General features: G+C 40.9%; 2 protein-coding genes across 2 annotated transcripts in view; both read right to left on the minus strand.

Moving 5' to 3' along the window:
* Window positions 1–3,902: 3,902 nt before the first annotated feature.
* Window positions 3,903–5,605, minus strand: C6H10orf53 (chromosome 6 C10orf53 homolog). Its single transcript, XM_033515699.1, has 3 exons — window positions 5,525–5,605; window positions 4,439–4,598; window positions 3,903–3,964 (listed from the first exon to the last, which is right to left on the minus strand). Exons 1-3 carry the CDS (start codon window positions 5,603–5,605, stop codon window positions 3,903–3,905), a joined length of 303 nt encoding a protein of 100 aa, XP_033371590.1.
* A 3,828-nt stretch (window positions 5,606–9,433) lies between these two features.
* Window positions 9,434–18,130, minus strand: part of CHAT (choline O-acetyltransferase) — a 34,086-nt gene continuing 25,389 nt past the window's right edge. Inside the window, exons 15-17 of the mRNA XM_033515700.1 lie at window positions 16,286–16,348; window positions 13,216–13,353; window positions 9,434–11,593 (exon numbers count right to left, since the gene is read on the minus strand). Of these exons, the coding sequence (XP_033371591.1) occupies window positions 11,324–11,593; window positions 13,216–13,353; window positions 16,286–16,348 (471 nt within the window). The 3' untranslated portion in view covers window positions 9,434–11,323. The remainder of the gene's footprint in view (window positions 11,594–13,215; window positions 13,354–16,285; window positions 16,349–18,130) is intronic.

Here is an 18,130-nt window from a genome sequence, read left to right on the forward strand (position 1 = left end):
TATTGCACAGCTCAGGAGCTCAATAGATTTATGCAGATTTCAGCTTTGTGGCACCTGTCTCTGTAACAAAGCCCAAAGGGAAGGAGATCTCTGTAGCCACATTCTGTTGTCCAGAATAATTCCAAAGCCTACAACAAAGACCACTTGTTTGCAATGTTTCTGGCTATACTTCATAGGACCTGGGTGGGTCATTCCTGGACACATTTGCATATATACCTATATGTGAGCAAATGTTTATGTGCCTGAAAAGTGCCTGTGTGTTGGTGCAGAACAACCCTGTCTTTTCTTAAAACTGCCTTGCAAAACTGATCAAAACTGAAACCTGCAGCAAACAATGACTGCATTTCAAATCAATCGTAAATGAATTTAAAATTAGTGATGTATCTTGTCTCTCACTTGAAGGAGCCTATACTGAGGAATACCATTGTAATTTCCTTCCCATGCACCACTTCCATCTCCACAGAAGAGCTCCCAGACCTTTGCAGGTCAATTTTTCTGCTTGATCGAACTGGTAACCATAAAAGTCCATATGTCTTGCAGCAAGAACTGTGCTGCTTTTGCATTAGGCTTCTGAAAATTAGCTGCTTGGAACTCAAATGCCCACTGTCTTTAATATGACAATGCATGGGATAAACACCTACAGGCCTCTCTGGTAAAGGGAACTGTCCTGTTGCAGTGTATGGCTTGTGCAGCCACTGGAAGTGCTGGCCAAGAGCAAAGTCCTCCTGTTTGCTGAGAATGAAGAGATCAGTGGTGTCTTGGATAATGCCGGTTTGCTCCTTTTTAAATGTGCTCCTTATATGAGGAAGAAGCTTCATCTTTCCTAAAGTTGTTTCAAGCCAAACACCAATGAAGTACCTGGATTAGGAGCCCAGAGATGCTGCAGTGTGTACGTCATAGAGATCTGAACCGCCTTTTGGAGGTGTCTCTCTCCATCAGGTACAGAGAGGTAGCCCAGGGCAAACCAGCTCCTAATCACAGGTTCATTGAAGTGCCTGCAAATAACTGAGCCAAAGCCATTCTTTGGAGGTGTGTTCTGCAAGGGGGAGTGCCCTGGGTGCCACACAACCATGCTGCCATGCAGCCTGTGCTTGCTGCAGTATTCATTTAAAAAAAAATTATCAAATATTTTTAATTTGTTTCTTGATAGCTAATAAATTTTATATATATTTTCCCTCTCTTTTGAAGAAATTACTGGAAAAATTGTCAGATTTTTTTGAGCCATTTGCAAAACACAAGGAAAGGCACATGATGGAGCTTAATCATGTTATAAGAGATTGTTACTGTGAAAGGCATAACTATTTTAGTTATATTGGGTTATTGTGCCATTAGTACCGTTTGGCTGCCAACTGTGCAGCAGTGGGGCTCCAATCAACAGGAGTCCCTGAGCCTTTTCCATTGCAAAGAGTGCCAAGGATAGCAGGCAGAGAGGCTCTTAGTGGTACTGTTTTTTCAGTGATTAATAATACTTGAGATCCATTTCAGTGATCAGAAATGTGCCTTAATGAGACAATTAGTCAAACCATAAAAGCTGCACAGCAATTTAGCTGGTGTTACTACTGGAATAATTTGCTGCGGCTGCTTTCTTTTTTCCTGCTTTGACTTTATCACAATAGTCTGGCTGAAAGTTGCTGTTGAGAAGACTTGGAGGCTAAATTCAGTTTTGAACAGCCATGATTATCCACAGGACAGATAATCCCCTTAAAAATGAGGGGGAAAAAGTGGATATTTCATTATAAGAAAATTACACGTCGTTGTCCACATGGCTACTGTAGTGCCTTTCAATATCCAGCTGCCTGCTAGTGCTGTGGCAACTAACTGCAGGTAGGGTTTGGTTTGGTTTGGGGGTAGGTACCAGACTCAAAGGGCAACTGCAAATTTGTGTTTATTTCGTCCTTCTGTAACAAAAACACAGTAACAGGGCCTGAGTTCTCCATGTGGAGCTATGAGATCTCTTTTAGGTACAGCTGATTTTTTTGTCTCACTCTCACAATTTGGTCATAATATTACTCTAAAGCGAAGTCAGAGCAGTTATCTTCAACCCATGCTTGTCTTGAAAGCTTGCTTTTTCAAACCTGCAGTTTTGTGTTCCTCAAAACTTGTTTGTATTTACTCCAGATAAACATGTTGATTTATTAAGGCCTAATATCTCCCTACAAAACTGCTGTTATTCTGACTTGGAGGTATGTCAGATATGTCCTCAGAGTGAAGTTAAAGAGGGCACCAAATACAGAAAAATTAACCCACCCAACAAACAAAATAACAAACAAACAAATCTATCCCAAGTCTAGTCACACTAGTGAGCTCATCAGCTTGCATTGTTTCCAGTGATGTTCACAGCTTTCCGTGCTTAAGAGATCTGGGGAGTTTATTCTGCTATTTTAGGGAGTAAAGCCTGCCCAGAACTAGAATTATTTAAAATAATTTAGTCTAATTAAATTGCATTTACCTAAGAAGCCAATAAGCAATTTACTGCCAGAGCAGAAAGCCTATTTGTTGGTGTCCCAGTGATGAATGCAGTAGGTGTGTTTGAGAAAGCCCTGCCTCTGCTGAGAGCTGCACTGGAGCTGGTTTATGGGCAGGACAATCTGCTCAGTAGTGGCAGGGAGGGTCAGGGTGACAGCAAGGTGGGAACAAACTCCCTCTGTCCAGGGCAAGTGCTGAAAACCCAGTTTGCTGTCTGTGTGAATGCTTCCTGCAAAAAGTGCCCCTGGCCAGCTGTGCCAAACTTAACTGTACTGATCTTCTCAATCCAGCTTAGTTTGAATGTTCTCACTTTTCTGATCTCGTTGTATCAGAGTGGTAGAAAGGAAAACTTTCAGTGGATTAAAGGGGAAATACAAGTCTTGCTTTGTTCAGCTTTGAGTATTGTTTTTCTTACTAAGTAATATTGGTTTAATGGCTCTGTCACCTCTAGGGAAATAGTGATAGTGTTATTTTGACACACCTTTGTGTTGGATCAGTGTTACTGTAAATGTGGTTTGCTATCTGTGGTTTGCAGATTTCAGCTGGTAGGAGATCCTGAGTGATGGGTTTTCTTTGGGTTTTAGTTTAGTGCTGGGCAGCCTCCTCTCCTGCAGCCCTGCTGGGAACTGCAGCCTGCTGTTCCTGGGCCTCAGCAAATCCTCGTGTTCCTTGGCTCTGCTAGGATGCAGAGATTAACCACTCCCTTCTTTCATATCTAATTATGGGCCAAATTGAATATTGCTCAGGGTACCAGCATTCTGCCATATGATTATTCTCCAACAGCCGGTTTTACCTAAGTGTAAATTGTTTTTAAAATAGAATTGAAGTTGAATGTGTATTGATAAATAAGAGCAAAAAGGAAGCTTTGTACTGTAGTTACTTTTAGGGTACATGGAATATCAGCTGTGATAACACCCAGTCAGTTTTAATCCTGTCCTTATGGCTATGCCAACTTCTTTCTCTCTTCTTTTGGGCTCCCTAGTGATGCACAAATGTTCTCTGAGATACTTGTTGCCAAGAGAAGAGCAGAACTGTAAACTGGTATAAAATAAAATAAAATAAAAATAATTATTATCTGTAAAAATAAGTATTATCAGATATGAATGATTTTGAAACTATCTTTGACATAAGAAACTTTATAGAGTTGAAAGAATGAAAGATACCCAGAATTTCACTCTTCTTTTAATTTAATTCAAATTATTAAAATGCCATACAACTCAGTTCTATGTGCCCAAATTTGCAATATTTAGGGTAGTAATATACAGCTGGTTCTGGAAAAGGTGTTCTATTCTTATTTGGTTGACATGGGGGTGTAACCAGATTATCCTCTTCACTGAGACCTAGAAGTGAAAAGAACCAATTGGTTGTATCTTTGTGATGCAAGTAAACTGCCTTACAGAAACCCAAGATTAAAGGGAAAGTGTCTCTGTAAATTGTTAAGCATTTAACACTGCTTTTCTGGCTTCTTCACAAAGTGGATCCAGCTTGCCATCACCCTCTAAAGGAGAAAACTACAACTTAGAAAATAAATGCAAGAAGTATATTTGCATTTTGCATTTCTACTTCTTACCCCAGCACCTATTGTCCTTTTGTGCCCTCCCTCGCAGTATTTGGACCCCGTTTGCCTCTGCTGTGGTTAATTCTGTAACCTGAGATGGATTCAGCTCAAGCAAAAAATAAAAATTGCTATTTTGAGAGCACAGGGAAGCCCTAATACCTCTGTGAAACCTAGCAGGTTTTCTTGTGTTTGTGTGCATGTGGGATGGCCCCAGACAGTGCTCCCCAAGCATGGCCTTAACTCCCAAGCCATACTCTGTTCCTGACTGTGCCTTTCAAACCACCTTGGATATAATGCAGTACAGAGCTTAAGAGTGTAAATGTTGATAGCACCTGGACTGTTTATGCCTTAGGAAGTGTTCATTTCAAAATGCATGTGCTTTTAAAGCTGCAAATAATAAAATTCAGGAGTTACCAAAATCCAAGTCATAGATGTTGCAATGAAATACAATCTCCCTGTTGACCTCCAGGTCTACAGCATTCCAGCCTGTCACCACTTCCAGAATAAGCTGATGTCCATCTGTCTTCAGACCAGCTGGAAAAGGGCAAAGCAGCAGTGCCCAGTACTGTATTTGCTTGGTTCACAGTGAATTTTGAGTATACCTAAGTTTTAGCCCTTATGAAGAGGAGAAAACCCCAGTGTTAATGTAGTTAAGTGCTGTACAAAACTCCCCACAAAGCCTACCAGCTCTAGTCTCTATCTTCACTATTATTACATTAATGGATCTCCTTTGAATGAAGCCTCCACCCTCTGTCATTTCTAGGTCTAGGGATAAAAGGCAAGAAATTAATTTTGTGCTTGTATTTGCTATTAACTGGCAGAGCAGCTGTAAGGAACACAATGCATTTTTTTGTAAGTACCACAGAATAAGACTAAATTCAAAAGAATTCTCCAATAAGCATTAAGATGGTGTTATAGAACAGCTGGAACATTAACTGAACAACCTTGATAACCCAATTGTTCATTGACGCATAATTCATCTTCTATTGAAAGAGTAATTTCTCAGGACATTCAAGATTTGAGATTTTTGTGAAGCTGAGAGTCAAATCAGAATGGACAAAATAATCTCTTGATCCACATAATTTTTTAGATGAATTAGGTGCTTTTCAGGTTTATTATGGTGCATTGTATAATATTAATCAGAACTGGGGAAATAAGAAAACTGGCTAATAATGCAGTTCCAGGAACACAGAAGTGCTAAGTACTTGCCTGGGCACTACCCCGATCTAAATTTGTTTTTATTAATCACTTTCTATTGAGTTGTTTTACAAGGCAGAAGCAGATTCCTGTATAGTCAAACATTCAGGGTCTCACCTTTCCAGGTTTCTATCAGCTATGTTAAGGCTGTGCTGACACCTCAGTTATTCTGGCAGGTGGAGGTACTTCATCTGTCCCGGTTCCACTGTAGCTGTACGACTTACAAGGGTCAGCATCTCTCAAAAATTTAACCTAATGGTGTCCACCTGTGAGAGCTGTTTGCAGTATTTTAATTCAACTTACTGAAAAAGCAGGAGAAGTGGCTGAGGACAGAGTCTGTTTCATGAAGCACCGTGCTTTCAGCTTCTGCTGCTGTTCTGCCATTCTCATCAGACAGCTCTTGCTGCTTTCTAGGAAGCTTTGATGGTAATCTCAGACAATTAATTCACACTTATAAAATAGGTGAGAGAGATGGCATCTCTATACTGTGGTCTCTAAATTAAAAAGCCCACCTGACTAGTTTCCCAAGGTTAGGGCCGTGACAGGTACATTGCAATCATCTACCAACCCCAGGGAAAAAAATTGGAATGAGTTGCCAGTAGCCCACTTACTGCATTGACTCATGTTCTTTGTAAATTTTCAGTGTCAAGCAAATAGGGATTTTTCTGATACCAAGTTTATCTGTGTATGTGTGTGTGTATGGGGGTGCCTCTATGTTACCTAAAGCCTACGAATTCACAAAAATTTGTACTTATTTGAATACTTGTGTTCACATGAATGCAATTTGATTTGTCTTGTAACCTTAGATTAATTTTGCTAGGCAGAAAAGTTATTACAGCTGGAGAGCATCGGAGCAGAGGAAAAGTGTCGCTTATTCCCTCATAAACAGGAAATAGACTACACCAGTCCTTAATGAGATGAATGAGAAAAAAATAGCTACAACCCTTCTCTGTGGGCTATACACCACCGCAACTTTAGTTGAATAGTGAAGTTCTGCAGCACCTGCAAACTCTGTAAAGCCCCGAGGCACTGCTCTTCTGTCAGAGCTGCCGTGGAGCCATTTCAAACCCTGCAGCAGCGCCCCGAGCCGCACAGCTGGCTCGGTCCCTCACCTGCGGATGAGGGAGGTCGGAGCAGCTCTGCTCCAAAACGTGGCACAGCTGCCCCCACCCTGGGGGTACCTGCTGCCTGCTCTGCGCTGGCTGCTGGAAATAATAGCTGAGCTGTGAGCGTCAGATGTAACTCTGCTCCCAAATACTTCTCTTTACAGTTACATTTGGGTTTAAATGTTTTCATCCTCGGTTTATGTGTTTATTTCAGTCTGTGTATTTAATGAGGTTTGTGTAAATGGAAAATGTACAGACACTGGGAAGCTTATTTTAGAAAACAGAACATCTGGAGGTGTTTGTGCTTTCTGAGGCGCGTTTAAGGAGCGGCCTTTTCCCCTCTCTCACCGGTGACAGCTGCTGGAGCCCCTTCGCAGCCTGCCAGCCTTGCAACACCGAGAGAGAGCCTCCGGAACGGCGCGGCCACGGGGAACCTGAGCACGGACCACAGGCCTGAAGCTGCTTCGGGGGAGATTTAGACTTGGGTACCGGGAAAAGGCTCTTCACCCAGAGGGTGGCTGGGCACGGGGACAGTCTCCCCAAGGCAGTGGTCAGAGCCCCGGCCCGACAGAGCTGAAGAAGCGTATGGACAGTGCTCTCAGGCACCTGCTGGGATGCTTGGGGCTGTCCTGAGCAGGGCCAGGAGTCGGTGATCCTTGTGCCTCCCTTCCGACTCGCTACATCGCACGATCCTACGGCGGGAGCGCTGCGGGCAGAGTCCCCCCCGCTCCGGCCGAGCCTCCTGCCGCGGGCAGGGGGGGCTGGGGCAGGGCTGGGCCTCACACCGCCCGGGCGGGCCGGGGCTCACACCGCCCGCCGGGCCGGAGCAGGGTCCGGCCTCACTCCGCCCGCCGGGCCGGGGCAGGGCCGGGCCTCACAGGGCCTCACACCGCCCGGCGGGCCGGGGGCAGGGTCCGGCCTCACACCGCCCGGCGGGCCGGGCCGGGCACCGGGGGGAGCCCGGACAGGGCCCCGGCAGCTGCAGGCCGGGCTCCGGCTCCCTCCCCGCGGGGCTCGCACGCTGAGACGCCCCGAGGCTCCGAGCGGCGGGGCCAGATGGGCTCAGCGGACCGGGGCTGCCAGGCACAAAAAGGCGACAAGGTCTTTCCTCTGGAGGCTTTTATTTGCCGTGCGGAGCTCCGTCCGTGACCGAGCTGGATGCGCGTTACTAGCGTACATTTCAGGGCGGATATATCGATATAGACAGATAAATATATTTCAATAGAGACAAAACGTAACAGGAACAACAAGTGCTATAAATACACATTTACATTTACATATATTTATAAATATATACTTTCTTATAAAAATAAAAGTATCACTAAAATATTTCTCTGTCTTCTGCAACTCACGCTGTGTTGACACAGCCGTGTCCTGCCAAGTTACCCGTGGCACAGGGGCTCTGGCAGAACTCCTGTCAAAGGAGCGAGGCCGGGCTCGCACACCCTTGAAACACCCCTGTTTTGAAGTCGAACGTCTTTTACTTTTGATCGCTGTCACCACGGAATTTCATTTAAAAATTTGCTTTTTCATTTCTACACCCCAGCACTGCGTGTGCGTTGATGTACACCCACGGGGAGAGCGAAACAATTACCTTCTGGAAGTTCTCTTGCAGGAGGTTGTGTGCCCCGGGTCTCACCAAGAGGGCTCATTAAATCATAGCCACTTGTTACATTAAGGTAATTACACTTAGCTTGTCAATCAACATTTTCTCTCTTTTTATACTGAACAATCTCTTCCATAGTATTCTGGCTAGAAACATTTTAAAAGCTTCATGTTTGGTTTCCGTAAGTGCATAAAAGTGTGTATTTTTAAACTTCTTAAAGGAACTTGATCGGTATAACACAAATAATTTTAAATAAGAACTTAAGAAAACCTATTTCCTGAAATCTTTCACAGATGCAGCATGGGGACCACAGCACATACATGTAGGTAATTGTGTTAACTGAGAAGCAGTACAGTCCCTTGTGAAGCTCCTGCTGTCAGAGAAGTTTGTAATGCCTGTAAATTTTATCCATCTGTAATTCAACCAGAACCCTCCAATTTAAACAGACCTGAACTGAGCTTGAAGCTTCCTGCACAAAGTCAGGTACCTTGCAGATAGTGCTTTTAGCACAGGTAGTGGCAAAGGTAAACCATGTACACAAAGGACTTCCCTTGCAGGGACTGAGCTCATCAAAGCTGCTCCTTTCATGTATTCAGGCTGAACACTAAAACCAGATCAGTAAGATGCAAGCACAGAATGGTTAGTTAAATAAATAGGAAGTATGGGTGGTCACTGGTCCTCAACTAAAAATAGCATCAGTATTTTCCACCACCAGTAGTTTCCAGAGCTGGAGAATGCAAAACACCCATTACAGCAGCTGTAGACAACTAAATGATAAATTAAGAGTCTAAATGTAGACTCTTAATGATAAATTGGTATAAAATATTAGATGTGGGTGTAGATGCACCCTGGGTTCTCAGTGACTGTGTTGAGCACAGTGAGCTTCTTTTAAGATTCCAGGCAAAGAAGTAAAATGAGAAACAGGTAATATTTGCAAATAACTATTGGTACTTATATGGCTAGGATTGCAAAATAGAGGTATATATTTAATTAGAAGAAAATGAATAAATTATCAAATAACTATTCACAGTATTTTTATACACTTAAGATATTAGTACAATTTTAAACCTATAATTCTACAAAAATATGTAGTGCTACATTTATGTTAGAAATGCAGAATGCTTTTGTAGTGAAATGAGACAAAGTAAAATTACTGGGAATATTTCAAAGTAATCTTTTATAATTATAGTATAGGAACAATTTAAAGTTTTATTTTGAACTGTGTATTCTTTGAGCAAACTTTTGCTCTGGCTGTTTTCTTTGGGTTTTGCTTATGTATTTTTATATTTTAACTTTTAAATTAGATTAGATGTTAGGAAGAAGTTCTTTACTGTCAGAGCAGTGAGGCACTGGAACAGGTTGCCCAGAGAAGTCATGGATGCCCCATCCCTGGAAGTTTTCAAGGCCAGGATGGATGGGGCTTGGAACAACCTGGTCTAGTGGAAGGTGTCCCTGCCCATGGCAGGGGAGTGGGAACAAGATGATCTTTAAGATCCCTTCCAACCTAAACCATTCTATGATAACTTTGGGGCAGCTTTTATGCTATTATATTATTTATGTAATCTAAAAACATATTTCATCTTTTATTTGAACCACAGCTCATGGAATAATAAAACATACATATTGTTCAGTGAAATATAATAACTTTAAAAAAAAATGAGTCCAGCTCTTAATGTTTGAAAATCATCATAGTTGATTTACTTCAACATAGCTACTTGCTCTAATTGATTATCAGGCCTGCTGTGCTTTCATACATGGGGTTGTGGATATCCTTTATCCAGCAGACTGCTAAATTGCAACTCCAAAGAGGCAGGAAAATAACCATGGACATATAGAATCTGCTGAATTTGTATCTAGAGTTCTTAGACAGAAACATATCTGCATCTCTAGGTTATTGCAATAAATCTATTCTGCTTTTATGTTTCAGAGTGCTGAAACGTATGATTGTTCGGTCTACAAAGGAAGAGAGAACATCTCCACCGCTCCATAGGCAAGGAAGCAATCCCTGGCCAGGCCCCAGAGTGTGCTCCAGCTTGTGCAGCACAGGATCTGCGCTGGAGTTTGGAATTAAGTGTCTTCAGTCAGCAAGTTGTGTTCTAACAACAGTACTGAACTGTAAGGCAGCATGTTTCACCTCATGAGAAAGTAACTGAAAATATCAGTCCCTGGAAGGATTCACAGAGAATCAAAGAGATAATGAGAGAAACCTCAGGATAACACTCACATAAAATGGGAATTACCAGACACTATATATTACCACTTTCCTGGTTGAATTTACTGTATATTGCAGAATGTGATACCTTACATCTGCTATTAAAAAATAAAAAATGTAAGTCCCTCCAAGCGGGATGTTGCAAAGCTGATATGAGTACCAGTACTGGTATGTATAACTCTAGTTTGAAGACTTACTTATATTGCAAATTTACCTCTTCATTCTAGTTATTGCTCTTTGATTTTGTGTGGTTGCATTCACTCTCCTGCCAGTCACAGTGACTAAATTAATTCCAATGCAAACAGAAAAGGTCTTAAGTAGGATTGAATAGTACTTCTGTTTTGTGCTTTGCCTCTCTGTCAGGCTGGATTTTGCTCACTGATAGAAAGAAATAATTAAGTCAATTCATTAGGGACAAAATTCTGCCAGTTCTCTGTGATGGATCATGTCTCCAATATGCTGCTTTCAGAACAGGACGGTGCTTGTGACCAGAGCAGACCAGAATAAAAGCTAAATTATTTCTGCAGAATTTTTGAATTGGGGGAAACATGCAAACACTCGTGGTATGTTCTTAAACTCTGTGGAAATGCACAGGGGCCATTCCTTTAAAAATAATCAGTTTTTCTTATATGGTAAATAGACTGGTGGTATTAAATACTCTTCATGCAAAAGTTCAAGATGTAATGGCATCAGCCTATTATTTACAGTGTTACTCTTGAAATTACCAATATTGGAAATTTCTTCTTTTTCTTTACATCTTATCTTTACATCTTTTTCTTTACATGCAAATCTCGTAGTAATAGATGTGAATATTTTAGAACTACTTGCAGGGGATATTAATTATTTGGTGTGCCTTAGTATCTAATTTATGTCATATACAAACTTACTCAATTTTTCAGATAGTAAAATGGCACAAGTTAATTATGGTTAGAAATGGTGGTACAACACATACTTTTATGACTTCCTCCTTCATTTCAGCCAGTGAGACCAAATCTTTTTTGCTGACTTGTAAGCAAGAAATGGTAGATTTAGTATACAGAGTTGTATATGTTGGCAACAATGAGAAACAAATGACACTTTGGTTCTACACTATTATATTACTAGTATTATCTTGCCTTTGAACAGCTATGTCATGTTTCTTCATAAGGTGGATTTGGGAGAGTAATTGCCACAGCCCCTTAGCGCTGGCGGTCACTCTGTGGCTGTGTGGCTGCATCTTGTTTAGCAGGTGGCTTTGCTGTAGTGGGACTGCATTTCTTGCACAGATCTCTCATTGCTAGGAGACTTTCTTCCACAGCTTTTGCAAACCTGTCTGAGGAGGTTTCATTACATTCTTTAAAGCTTGAGATGCAGAATAATATATGCTCTGGCTGAGGGTTGTAACATGCCCCATATCCATTGGGCACCACAGGCCCATAACAACAGAACATTTCCATAGTAGTAGGAACCTGGTGGCAGGGAGAAGGAAAGGAGTGATCTCTGATTAATCAGGGCTTAGGAATTAGGAAAAAGAGAAAAAAAAGCTACAAATATTGGTAATGTGGTGAGTCCAGCCTTGTGGAGTATTGCTGTCTTCAGAAATCCAGACCTGGAGATGATTTACTTTGGAAGGCAAATGCTGATCTCAGGATAGAATTTGACTGCTCCGTTTGTTCACTGTGGTTTAAAAACTGGTATAATTTGAGGTGGCTATAATGCATTTCTTTGCTCAATTTATATAGGTATTTGAAAGCTGAAAGATTTGTTATTGATAGGAATTTTATGTAATTCTTGTACATAAAATGGATATGTAAAACTTCTCTAAGGTTTTCAATTTCTTAAGGCTATGTTAAATTTGTAATGTGAAGACTGCATTAAATTAGAGAAATTAGCACTGTCCATTTCTAATACTAGTTTATAACTGTGATGACATATAAAAATACTCTAATGCAACTAGGCATTCTATTACACCCCAGTTTAATCATGGCATAATATGGCAGTGAAACACTTTCTTCTGCAGAAAATAAAAGGTGTTAGAAATCTGTATGTTTCAGAGTTTGTGTACATGGGCCTTCCCTAACAACATTTTCCTTTTTAATGGTGTAGAACAGGCCATTAGTCCTGCTAATAGAGCCGTAGAATTGTCAGATGAATTTGCTGTGTAACAGCCGAAGGCCATAAAGCTATTCAGAAGCACTGCTTTGCTCATGGATAGTTTCTTGGAGAATTTATGTAGTAGCATGTTGGTTACTTTCATTCATGTCTGAAAGCCTACAAACATTATGACAAAATCAAATTACTTATTAAGGTTTTATGCTGTAGCATGATATTGTAAGTCTCTTTTGTTGAATAGTCTCAATCTGTGGCAGCTGGGTTAGTGTTTCAGTTAATGAATTCCTACATAGATTTCTTTTTTCATTAGGACTGCTACTACATGCAATGAAACATTTAATTTTTAGGCCTTATCCCATAAAGATGCTTCCTTATTATAACATTAAATGTGGGAAATACTGACTCTTAGACCTTTGTGTGCACAAATAACTGTAACCTGTAAATGTCTGTACCTGTCTAAAATGTCTGTAAGTCTGAGGTGCATGTCTGCATGGGTTGCTGTCTTACAGCAAAAAACAGAAGACTCTCAAAGATCTTAAATGTAGCAACTTTAAATTTCCTTGTGGCCCTTGGATTTTTGCTTCTCAGAGTGGCAGCCCTTCTGGCTGGTGGCTATACTGTCACTGGAGTAAAGACTTCTCACTAGAGCTGTCAACTTAGGGGAAGGAGGAAAAGAAGGGGAATAGGAATATTATATAGTTTGGAGACTGAGGAAACAGCCCTCATGTGAATTTTACTGAGTTTGTTTGTGTGCATTTACAGAACTTCTGTGAAGGACTTTGAAATGCTCCTACGAAGTGGTAACTGCAGTCAGTATTTACTGTGCTGATGAAACAAAACAGGATTGAAAATGTGGAGCAATTTGCAGACTTCTTAATGATACTTTTTTTACATTGTTCCCACTGTGAGCTACAAGATCTGGCAGAACACAAATGAATTATCCTCTCCTTGGCAAGACCCGTGAGCAGGAGAAACTCACCTGGCTGGTTGAGAGGATGAATCGATTGCTTGTCAGATAAGTCTCATCCATAAATATCTCTGGCAGCTCCTTTAAGTGTTCCCGTGCCACCTCTCTGAGCCCTAGCAGGTGATTGTCTATTGCCATTCCAGTAACAGCCTGTGATAAGATGTGATAACAAAAGCATTTTACTGAGTTTGGAGGCATTTTGACTATTGCTGCCTAGTGCTCTGGTCAGAGCTGGTGAATTTGGTTTGAATGATGTAAAGCCTGTAATGTTCAGATATTACTCTGACTCTGTACTTTGCTGAAGATCAGAAATAACTAGAAATTCATATGGTGGTCTGAAGATTTACAAATTAGGAATGAGACAATCTTGAGGTGCATTATGTGCTGATATTACTTGTGTGTTCATTGTCTTTTAGAGCTGAATATCATGGGCAGGGCTTCTAAAGATGCTGAGGGGAGCATATGGGAGAGCAGAAATTTCTAAGCATGTTTTGGAACTTTCTGTGCATCATTTGGGTTATGTTTCACGGTGAAGGGCTCCAAAGCACTTCCAGATTGGAACAAGTCTTCCATTTCCTTGCTGCCTGCATCTCCCTCTGGCAGTTAAAGTGTATGTCCTTCCACAGAACTTAGATCCAAGGATCTGGTAGGTGTCTGCAACAGGCTGAACAGAATAACAGATATTTGCCAGTGATCTGTCACAGATCTGTAAGCTTGAGGAACTGGGCTTAGGGATACAGAAGCAGCAGTGGCAGCTCACAGGGGCTGCTGCTGAGCCTGCATCAAGTCCCTGCCATCAGCTGCCTATGCTCAGGTCTCTGCTCTGTCCAGCTCTCCAGTGCTCCAGACTTAAGGCATGTATTAGCTTTAAAAGTTTTGCCCTGCTAGTAAATGTGATTGAAGTTGGCTAATGGGATCAAAAGTCAGCACTGGGGGCTTGGCAGACAGGATAGTTACAGAGTTTTGTTTCTTTAGGAAACCAAACCAAAATTTGGTCCAACCATGCAGGAATTGTGTGATAAATAAAGTGTGTTCAAGATCCTTCAGTCCAGGTTTGTTCTTGATGGTGAAAGCACTGTTTCTGTGGACTGAGCTGTAGCTCTTCTGTGGCCCAGGCTGAAGTCAGGAAGGAAGGGAATGCTGAACTAGGGACACTGTACTGCCCTGAGAGCAGAGCTGACATCCCTATGGCACAGGACCCTTGTACAAGGGGAACAAACAGCCTGAGAGAAGGCAGGATTTGAAAAGGAGCATGAGCTTAGTTTTCCTCTTAAGGATTAAAAAATTAAATAAATAAAAGAAAAGCACAAGTTTATTTCTTCTCTTATGACAAGGTAATTTTTACCATGGATAAGTGCTTGAAGCAGGGGGCTGGGAATGCATAGCCTGGTTTGGCTTTTTAAGAACTAGGCACCCATTGGTAAAGGAGCTATTTGTTCATCAGCCCAGACAGAGGAGGGATGCTTGCAAAAAGGTAGCACATATCAGCTCTGCGTCTATGTTCTTTTTCCCATACAAGGAAACTGACTTGATAATCAAAGGAAATATTTTCCTATCCCACAAGATTTATAAGGCTGTTAGCAATGACATTTTTGCAACATAGATCAATGTCATGTCTGAAGAGAGGCCGAGACAGGCTAACGAAATAAACTGTGAGTCAACGCATAGGAAAAAACTGGGCTAAATTGAATTTTAGAGCTCCACTTTTAAGATAGCAATGCTACTAGTAAGCCTTAACAAGGGGAAATAAAATCATTAAATTGCTTTTTGTTTTATGAAGTAGATTTTTTTTGTTGTTTTCCTTAGAAGCTATTACATTTCAGTCTGTTATGCACAATTTAGTCAGACCATCTAAGTCTTACCCAGAGTTTAAAGCCCAAACAGTTACATTCAGCTATTCTGAGAAAGGAGGGGGAGCTTGGCAGTAGAAATACCTGGAGAGTTTTTAAATTTAAAGAAAAATTATTTTTCCAATGGTAGTTTTAATATTTTCCCATAAGCTACACTGGAGGTTGAATTTTATAACAGTTTCTGGATGTGAAATAACATGGAGGGGAGAATTAATGAGTGTTTTTATTTTTCTGTCTCTCTATTTATTTTTTTTTTTGAGAGCTGTTTTACAGAAATTCCATTGGTTGTGACCCAGCAGAGCTACAGTGTGTTTATTGTGAGGTTACCCTGAGATGATTCAGGTTGCCCTGAAGACCTGGCTTTGCTTTACAGAACACATGAAGTCTCAACTTCTGATGTGTGTTCTCAGCACGAGGCTTGAAACACAGAATTGTTTTCCTTCCCTGCTTCTTTTGTTTCACAGTCCTGCCTGAAAGCAGCACTTAACCTCTTCAGTGCTCAGAATATACCTTAAAAGAATATTCACCTCTGAAGGTGAATGATTTCTTAAATGTTATGAATATTCAAAGAGTAATCAACAGTATATGTTTATAGGCAATGGTCTGAGGCAAAACCATGGGTAGAAAATTCACTTATCATAGCTGGTTATTAATATTTATTAATTTCATGAGTGGTATGACTAAGTTGTTTATAGAACAAGTCTGTGCTTTGTCTTGGCACAGTGGGACATAAAGCATTAGCCAGACTGAATTGTCTCATTTTTAATCAACAGAAAATGAGTTGTATTTGATATTAAACTGATTTCTTCACTGGAGGGGATCTCTCCCTTTTGTTAGACACTGCATTCACGTCTTTAAAAGAAAACTTACTATAATCACTCCATTGTTAATGACCTTTATTACAAATGGCAATTTGGAATACCAGAATACATGTTCCAGAATACCAGTCCATTTGAGGATCAGGTTCCAGATAGGGAACTCTATCATCTAGTGAAGAGAAATATAAGAAAATACATAGATGTTTAGTTTTAGGCTTAGTGTTTTTTAAGTTGAGGTTAGTTGAATATGACTATTTTGGCCATTAAAAATGTTCCTAAGTGTGACAGAACAGATACTTTCCTGTTTGGAGATGCCTACATTTTTCTAGTGTTTAAATAGCTATTGACGGGGTCTTCATACTTCTCTTGAAAAAGCTGACTAGTTCTTATTCGGACAGGCAGTGTTTTACTCACCAGAACGCAGTAATTAGTCTGAGCTGCAATTGCATCCTTAAATTTCTGTATCTTCTCAGAGTCCTGTTGGGGTAATTAGAATATATTTATTATTGAATCAGCTGTCAAAGAAATATCATCTTCCATCAACTAACCGAGAGCCAAACAGCAAGCACCTCAAATGTCCTTTGCTCTTGGCTCAGGTGTAAATACTCTGATAAATGAAAAGCCAGAGGGATCAATGTCCTGATCAGCACCAGCACCTGGTCGTGCAAGGGGTGCAACAGGTTTCTTGGTGGTGGTTTGTTTGAAGTAAAAAAAAAAGGCTTGCAGTTCCTTTTGTGCATTCCTTCCATGGATTTTAGGGGTGTAGATTATTACCAATAGAATCACTAGGCTTGAAGTAGGGAAAATAATTGCCTAGTGTAATTCAGTATTTTCAAAACAGACAGGCGATGTACCTTCTCCAGAATGGTTTATCTAGACAGTGACAGTGATATTAATGAAAATCATTACTGATATTTTACTAGCCAGTCAATAATTACTCCCGTGTGTGAAAGGGCATCTAGAATTTTCTGAGCTGGCTCTACCTTCCACAGATGCCTCACATTTCATATAACAAGCTAGTAAATTTTAACTCCTGCCAAATGCCAGCCTTTTATACTAAGGGAATGATCTTAAGAAGTCCTGCCTTGCTGTACATCAAGTCCAACACTGCAACATTGGGAGACCCTGAAACAGCCAGAAATCACTGGGTCTGCAGATAAACAGCACCTTCAGCTCCTATGGACAATGAATGATCTTTTGAACAAGGAATTAATATTAGAAAAAAGTCAAGGTCACCATCAGGGACCTTCAAAATACGAAGTCTGATATTTTTTCACAAGGCTAGAGCTAGGCCTTAGTTCCCTTGTACAGATTAAATTACCAAATGCAGTCTTTAAATCTGATTAATTTACAGCTGTTCAAGCAATCTCTAGTGTCAGTAGCTGCTGCTTTTATAGCAAGTGTCAAATGCATGAGATATTTCTCCTGCTGAAGAATCAATCTGACTCAATCAATCTTTGGTGACTGTTCAAGCTATCCTTTGAGGATAATTTATATTTGTATCAGAAGAAAAACGTTTTTTAATTGGATTTGAATTAATGGCTATTAACAAACAATATTTTGGGGAGTTCAAGGCTACTTACACCAAGTGGTGCATCTATTTGCCCAGAAATAAGAATTATCCCCTTCACATTCAGAGCAGTGTGTAGGTCTAATGAAATTACCTTGAAATAGGGTTGTATTAAATGAATTTTTTAATGTTTGTGTGATACTAATATATATATGTAGTTTTGCATGGAATGATGAAGATGTTCACATCAAAACAAAGACTTATTAATGTCTGTTGGAAAGAACAATCACAGACTATATCTCTTGGTAGAGGAGAGGCCAGGAAAACCATCAGTGGTTTGGTTTGCATTATGATTACAGGTTTTCCAGGGGAAATGAAACCATTATCCCCCCTAGTCTGTACGGCCAAGGGATGGAGTAGAAAGATACAGGACTGAGACTGAGCTCCATCTAGACACACATAGCTTTCTTCGGCTTGCTTGTGCGATACAGGACAGCTTAGTGTGCTGTGAAAGGGGAGCACAATCTCAGGTTTGGGTGGGAAAAGGCTGAGAAATGCTCTGGGAGAGCTACAGAAGTCAGGGAAGTGGCAGAAGGAAGGAAGTGGCGGAAGGAAGTGGCGGAAGGAAGGAAGGAAGTGGCGGAAGGAAGGAAGGAAGGAAGTGGCGGAAGGAAGGAAGGAAGTGGTGGAAGTGGCGGAAGGAAGTGGCGGAAGGAAGGAAGTGGCGGAAGGAAGTGGCGGAAGGAAGG

The sequence above is a fragment of the Parus major genome, chromosome 6, assembly GCF_001522545.3.
Source record: "Parus major isolate Abel chromosome 6, Parus_major1.1, whole genome shotgun sequence".
Lineage (NCBI taxonomy): Eukaryota > Metazoa > Chordata > Aves > Passeriformes > Paridae > Parus > Parus major.

Bases quoted from the DNA above. Each gene is read 5' to 3' on its own strand.
- C6H10orf53 (XM_033515699.1), bottom strand. From the start codon at position 5,605: ATGGCAGAACAGCAGCAGAAGCTGAAAGCACGGTGCTTCATGAAACAG. The intron at 4,599-5,524 runs GTAAGTTGAATT...CTGTGAACCAAG, and splicing joins CCACTTCTCCTGCTTTTTCA to CAAATACAGTACTGGGCACT. The intron at 3,965-4,438 runs GTAACTCCTGAA...TTTCTCCTTTAG, and splicing joins CATCTATGACTTGGATTTTG to AGGGTGATGGCAAGCTGGAT.